General features: G+C 45.2%; 1 protein-coding gene across 1 annotated transcript; it reads right to left on the reverse strand.

Annotated features, from left to right (window-relative positions):
• Positions 1-387: 387 nt before the first annotated feature.
• On the reverse strand, positions 388-7296 carry mri1 (methylthioribose-1-phosphate isomerase 1). The gene is made up of 6 exons (XM_084002066.1): positions 6786-7296; positions 5658-5881; positions 3635-3804; positions 3376-3552; positions 3056-3280; positions 388-1783 (listed from the first exon to the last, which is right to left on the reverse strand). The coding sequence occupies exons 1-6, from the start codon at positions 6915-6917 to the stop codon at positions 1650-1652; spliced, it is 1062 nt and encodes a 353-aa protein (XP_083858192.1). The 5' UTR covers positions 6918-7296; the 3' UTR covers positions 388-1649.
• Positions 7297-7631: the final 335 nt, after the last annotated feature.

The following is a 7631-nucleotide window of genomic DNA, read 5'->3' on the forward strand; positions in this document are numbered from 1 at the left end:
TTATTTACGCATCCTGTGGACATCGACGATCGTTATTCATTTGGAGTCATAGTTGTGTTCAACTGACAAATGCAAATGCAATATTTACCCTCAATTCAGCTTATTTGGTCACCAAGTCCCGAGGTGAATGTAAACTAGTGAGTCTGTATTTTTGGTGTTTTCACTGAAAACAACTTCCTTTCAGACTTAACCAGCTGATGATTTCAGTGAGAGCGATTTAAAAAAGTAAAGTTGCTGCGCTTTAGAACCAAAACGTGCGCAGAAAGAAGCTAAAACACTCTGTGGCGCTTTAGAGTTGAGTGATAATTCTCTGAGCACATTACATGTAGTCTTTTCCCCATTTGTTTTGAATTTTTCAGGCTGTAAAACAATGTTTTAAATTAATTTGAGATACGCCTGAAGCTAGAGGTATTACATCGCTGCACAAAAATTAGTTTGTGTTGGCTGACATGCAAGTGAGCAGATGACCAAACTTTCATTTTGTGGTGAACTATTCCTTTAATGGCAATGCCTGTATTACACAAATACAACAGCATAACAGACCTCTGAGATCACAGCAAAAGCTGCTATTGCAAAAATGACAATATTACTTTTTTATGTAGTATCCTGTGCAGTATGATGGATATTTGGATGGTTCTTAAATAAGTATGGGGATATATATATATATATATATATATATATATATATATATAGATAACCAAGTACATTATGACAATACAAGTGTGGTATGATACAGTACAACTGGGAATAGCAAGACAAGTTAGCAAACAAGGAGTGAGGTATTAATACAGCCATGTATCGTCATAGGCTTCAGCTGACTAACGAGGTCTGATTCCAAATTTTGCTGCATGGGTTAAAAAGAGTGTGAAACATGTCCCTAAAATCTGCTTGTGAACATTAATGAGCTATAAATTTGGATTATTCCTCTAAAAAACGGTTTCTATGCAGAACAAAATAAAATAAATGTTAATATAACATTTTTGACGTCAAATTTAAATTCAGATAACCACATATTTGGTTAAAATAGTAACTTTTACTAGCAGGGGTTAGTTTTCTACATATGTACACACTACCAGCAGGAATATGTTTATTTACAAGTGGGTAGCAGCATTTTAGAAACCATGGCTGATAAAAACCACTACTCTGAAATAATAATGGAATAAGGAAAAAACACTAAGTTTTTTGTTTGTAGTTGAAGAAAAATTACCTCAATTTATTTTTTGCCAAATAGAATTTATGGGATTGAGTCCAGTTGAGCGCTATTCGTTGTCACAGAAGCCATTTAGAAAGAGACAAAAACGGCAAGAGAGAAGGACGGATGGGATGGAAAACTTGGGGAAAAGCTCAAATGGTAAGAACACAGAAAAACAAAGAGGGAAATAAAAGAAAGGGGAGACTGCACATGTGTGTCTGCTTGACTCCCTGCAGTGAACGTGTGTGTGTGTGTGTGTGTGTGTTGGTGACTAAGAGACTGAAGAACTTTTTTTTTTTCTGTGTGCACCACTGACATGTAACAGTGACTGTGCATTGACCAAAATGAAATGACCACAATGATGACCGTGTGTGTTCTGTGGTGAAATGAGTGTCTCTGAGTGTGCGATGTTAAGGTGCAGTGGTGCACACGGACCAGAAGGTGGGGCTGAGTGGCTCTAGAGGGCCGTGAGGCGGCCGGTGAGTGCTGCTTGGAGCTCAGAAGGGAGGAAGACCCCCAGCTCTGTGATGATGCCTCCCGTGATGAGCTGGTGAGGGGTCACATCAAACGCCGGGTTCCACACCTCGATACCTGCAGGGAACGGTTAGGAATGAGTCGCACGGTTAAAAAAAACAAGGTTGCTTTTACTCCAGATCAGTGGTACACCCAATTCAAGGACATCATCAACACTGCCATTTAATTCAACCATTTATATTTACTTATAGTCATCTGGTTCAACCATGCATCCATTACTTTTAGACAATTCACCAGCTATCCCTAAAACGGTTTTGACTATTTATTGGCGGTGGGCCCGTTTTCAGCCACATCTGAGTCCACATTTGGGTGTATTTGGGATTGACTGAACATTAACTACAGAATGTTTTTGGGAACGAAGGAACACCAAATCCTCACGTGTTTGTCATTAATGTGATGTTAACGGTATGGAGCTCTATGGCACAGAGAAATACCCTTTAACAGGCTTTGGCTACAAAGGTCATACTTGTTAGCACTTCAGTTCATTGCTGGTGTTTTTTTATTCATTTATTTTTTAAATGGTATTTGTCAATTGTAAAAAAAAACAAAAAAACAAAAAAACAATTAATGTATAATTAAAATGTTAACAGAGTGAACCTTTGTATTTTTAAAAATGTTGTGCAGGCCCGGTGAAGGGTGTGAGAGGAAAGTTAAAGAGAGGGAACCACATGTCCTCCTCTCCGGAGGACCGTGGGCTCATTAAATGTGTTCTTTAATTACTGGGATGTCACCGAGCACCTATCTGCTCTGGCAATGTAATTAGAGATCAAATGGCTGAATTCAGCGCTAACAAACTGACCTAAAAACCTTCCAATGTCTGCTCTAATGGACTAATGCATGAGACTTTAAGGGCTCATGGCTGTCCACTGTGGAACCTACTAAGGGATTAGGGGCTTGACCTTGGCCTGGGACCTTTGTTTTATGTCATTCCTCATCTCTCTCACTCCTCATTTCCTGTCATCTCTCTACTGTGTAATAAAGACATAATAAATGTCAGAAAACCCACCAAAACAGTGAAAGGGCTCTCAAGAACAAGTTCACAAGCAGATAGAAGCAAGAAGCCAACACTTTATTGGACTCTGTCCTCCTCTGTGCACCATTTGGAGTCCTAGCACCCTCTTTAATTCTGGCACTTGCAATGCAAGTGACGTCAATTAAAGTCTGTGAGGGTTCAGCGCTCAGGGCTTAGGGCGGACATTGGATCTGGGCCAGGCTCATCCATCCCTCCAAGTCTCAACGTGTTCCCATCGCTCTCAGTCCCCTACTGAACTCACTGATTGCATCCGTTCCTGTCATTTTATCCCCCCCCCAACACCCCACACTCCTTACCCGGGGCAGCAATGGGGACTCCGTTTATACTGGTGAGTTCCTCAGGGGGGCGCACTTCGATGATGATGTCCCTGCCGCTCTCCAGGCTCAAGTCGCAGGACGTGCTGGGCGCGGCCACATAGAAGGGAATCCCGTGGTGCTTTGCGGCAATGGCCAACTGGTATGTGCCCACCTTGTTGGCCGTGTCGCCATTGGCAACCACCCTGTCTGCGCCCACCACCACGGCTGAGATGGAGAACGCGACGGAGAGAAAGTTAGCTCCAAATTAAAACAAGCTAGGTTTGAATAAAAAGGTAACACAGAAACGGGGAAACACACACCTGTGATGTCCATTTCTCTCATGGTGAGTGCCGCCATGCTGTCTGTGATGAGCGTAGCAGGGATTCCCTCTGCTACCGCCTCGTAGGCCGTCAGCCTGGACCCCTGGTTGTACGGCCTCGTCTCTGTGCAGTAGACGCGCTTCAGCCTGCTCAGCGTGTGGAGGCTCCGCACCACGCCTGCACGCAAACACAGAGGCGTTAATACCGCTCAATGCCAAACATTCTACCTACTTTTCACACCGAAGGCTCCGTGTCGTACCGAGTGCGGTCCCGTATCCAGCCGTGGCCAGCGAGCCGGTGTTGCAGTGCGTGAGGATGGTCACGGAGTCCCTCGGGACGCCAGACAGGATGTGCTGGGCGCCATAGTTACCGATCTTCTTGTTGTCGTTGACGTCACGCTCCAGCATGTCTTCGATCCAGGCAATCACACTGTAGGAGGGGTGCCACAAGAGGTGGGAATTGAGAAGAGGCTCCATCTGCCACTCTGTACCTAATGTGTCCATCACGTCTGCAGTTACAATATGTCTACGTGAGTCTGCTTGTCCCGACTTCAGCTTCTCAGAGTTTCTTCTCATTATAAAGCTTTTACCTCATCTGTCCTTCATCCTTCTACCGTCGCTACAAGCCACGGTAGATATAAAGCATTGCATGCTCTGTTGTATTGCCTGTAGTATACTGCAGCTTGAGATTGATACAAAAACTAACTTGGAACAATTAACATTTTAAACAACACAGATCGACCACGCAGCGAGGAATGGGACTTCCAAGTCGTTTCAGTCTCCCAAAACGAGCGACGCATGGCCTTGCCTCGACTGCATCCCATATCAGAAACACTGGCTTATATAATGACACTGACAAAGCAATTATTAAATGTTGATCGGGAACATCTAGTCATCTACCCGATCCACTTAATAAGGTCTATATCGATCCGGCGTACTGGACCAAACGACTGCCACTATCCATCTTTTTACACCAACATCTCTCTTAAGCGTTCACATGTTCCACTGCTTTCGTGGTTCACTTGCAACTCTGAACTATGGAGCATATCAACACTGTAAAATTAATCTGCAGTAACAATTAATAAATAACATAAATAAATGTGATCTGGTAACTTTTCAAACAACCTTCCACTCAGAGCAAGCCACCCATACGCTCACTGTTTGCTGATGAGTGTACTTTTACTTTAAAAAGGTCTCCACTGGACTTGAAAACAAATAAAGATTCCAAAACACACTGTGTGTAGGCCAAACAAATGCTTTTCCAATGTAAATCCGCCATCTTGTAAAACATTCACAAAGCTGTTTGGGGCAAACATGATCAACTACACATTCCTGTTTACTTGCTAACAGTCGTCTTTCCTGCTCTACTGCCACCAGTAGATCAGTGGAAACTGAAAAGTAGGGTGACTGACAAATAAATTGAATTAATTTGTGTTCTGAACAGGGAGAATTCAAACAAAACCAGAGCAGCATTTCGCAAATATTTCTGGCGACCCACTTTTTAAATAGAAGAAACCATCGCAATCCAATTCACAATAGGCCTCATCTATAAATTAACTTGTGAATTAACGTTAACAAATGCAAATAAATGCATTTAGGCGGCGTTGACAGGCTATCTCATTCTTTTCATTTCCTCTCTAGCCGTTCATATTAGATTCAGTGTTATAAATAGGGGAACCACTAAACAAATCTGTAATTAAAAGGATAGGTTCACATGAAGTAGATCTAAAAACTTGGTGGTCGCTGAAACCATTCCCACCTTGAAGAGATCCCTTCCCATTATAATTTGTGTGTTGAGGACACCGCCCTCCTTCTGTCCCAAGAACACATTCCAAAGTTTAACCAAAGCTAATAGGAGGCTTCAGCTGACCTAGATAATCAGGTGGATATCTGCCATAGTTACTACCTTTTGAGTGCAAAATCACCTCCTTTTTGTTTCTCAAGACAGGATTTCCTTACTCAGCTTCAGTTGAGGGATTGCAACAAGAGACTGGTGTAGTATAGATACAGCAACGTTTGAAGGCACCAAGCTTTGATTTGATTAAATCAAACTTCTGAAGCCTCACATTCATTTTGGTTGAATTTTGAAACATGAAACAAGGACTGTGATTTTTGTCCGCCATCTCTTACATTCAAATTGTATTAAGAAAAGGGTCTGTTCGTGTAAATCTATCCTTTAAATCAATATTTAAATGAATCAAACAGCCACTAAACCAACTGCCAAACAATGTGCAGTTGCCTGCTGGGTAATCTGAGGCCGTCGACTCCCTCTAACCAGCACACCTTTCTCTGAGCTGCTCCGAGTTTTTCTCCATGCTCTCGTTCTCAGCAAACTCCATCAGCTCGCGGGCGGCGCGGCCCATGTTAACGGCGGTGGGCCGGGCTGAAGTCAGGTGACAGAGAGACTCTCTGATGAAGGTCACGGGGTCGTCGCCCCCAGCGCCTGCCCGCAACTCCACAGCCAGGCTGAGGCAGCCGACGATGGCGATGGCCGGGGCGCCCCGCACCTAGAGGAGGAAGGAAGAGGAAAGTCAGCATCGCTTTGGTCGTCCTCGTCTCCGGTTTCTATGCCAACTTCCAACAGATGTCTCCCATCTTTCATGAGGATTATTAATCTCTTTCCACCGCAGAGTTGTAAGTGGGTTTATCACCGAGCCAAAAGTTGTCACGACAGCTTTTGACTAAAATTCTATGATCTATGTTGGGAGTAATTTCCTCCTCTACCATTAGACTCCATTATAATCATGACATCACCCTCTCTGCTTATGGTCCATTCCTTCACTCTGACAGACACACCACACACACCCACGATCAAACGTGTAGCTGCTGTATGTGCAACCAGGAAGACAAAAGAGTGAATATCTGCTCAGCCCTTATAAGTGAATATCTGAAACTGTTTCCAGCTGTTAAGAGGATTTGAACAACGTGAGAAATGGAGCTGGAGGTGTCACTGAGTGCATCCCACAAAACCAAAAAGGCGAACAAAAAAACCCTGGCAAAGGTCATTAATAATTCATCAACAATCTCTCCAAAAGAAAGGAGGAGGAGGAGGGGGCATTTTATTTCATGGGCGGGTGGCTGCGTGCAGATAGATTGTAGCGCCTGCATGTTATAATTGGGGAAAACTACATTTAAAGGGTGGTTGTTAGGGGGGGGGGGGGTAAATGGCGGGTGCTGCAGGTGCATCCAAAACAAAAATACAGGCCGACAGCGGCGGCGAGAACAAGGCAACACACGCGTGCAGCGCTGGGAGCACAAAAGACCAGAGAGAAAAAACACACACACACACACACACACACACGACGGGAATGAATGCACAAGCAGCGGGCATGCAGGCCGGCTGGGGAAGTGGGAGAGAAAATCCCTGAGTGAGGGAAAAAGGGGGGTAAGAGAAAGAAAGGAGCTCCGTACCTTCATGGACTTGATAGCCTCGTAGGCGTCCTGCACCGAGCGGATATCATGGTACGCGGTCGAGTGTGGCAGCAGCAGCTGGTTGAGGATCTGCAGAGACCCGGCACGGTAGCGGATCGCTTCCAGCGTCATGACCGAACAGCGAGGCGGGATTGTGGGAGAAATAACACGGATGGACCGGTTGCGGGCGGGTGCGCGCGCACGCACTCTCTCTCTCTCCCTCACACACACTCGTCGTCACACACACACTTTCACATACACTCTCCCTCGGTGTCGCTCTCTGAGCGGATACACGTTGGAGTGACCGCGGCCTGGCTGTCGGCGGTTCCCCGGAGCTGTTGCAAAAAACAGGAGAAGCAAAGCGGAGCACGAGGAGGAGGAGCACGAGGAGGAAGGAGGAGGTGGTGCGGGTGGATGGGACGGAGTAACGAGAGGAGAAGGTCTGCTGTGTTGCACGGGAGGATACACGGGGAGAGGAGTGAGAGAAGGGCAGGAAAAAAACACACGCTGACAGACAAGCAGGGGAGGCAGACACGGAACCACGTGTTCTCCCGAGCAGGAAGCCCTTGTCTCGGTGTCCACGCCCACCAAAGTCTCGCGGGTTGTCAAATTTTTTTTTTATACCAAGACTCCCCTCTCTCGTGCTCCTCTGCACCATCCCCCCTCTCCCTTTTTCTCCCTTTGTCAGGGGAAATTTCACATTCAAACACGTTATTAGCATAAGACCAAAGCCCCAAGCTTCCCCCCAACAACAGCAAGCAAAATGTCTATTTTAGTCTTACGTTTTATTGTTTTTCCAACCAATCTTCAGTGACAATGGCGTTACCCCTTCCCATATACCCAACT

Source organism: Eutrigla gurnardus, assembly GCF_963514095.1.
Source record: "Eutrigla gurnardus genome assembly, chromosome: 3".
In the NCBI taxonomy this organism is placed as follows: domain Eukaryota; kingdom Metazoa; phylum Chordata; class Actinopteri; order Perciformes; family Triglidae; genus Eutrigla; species Eutrigla gurnardus.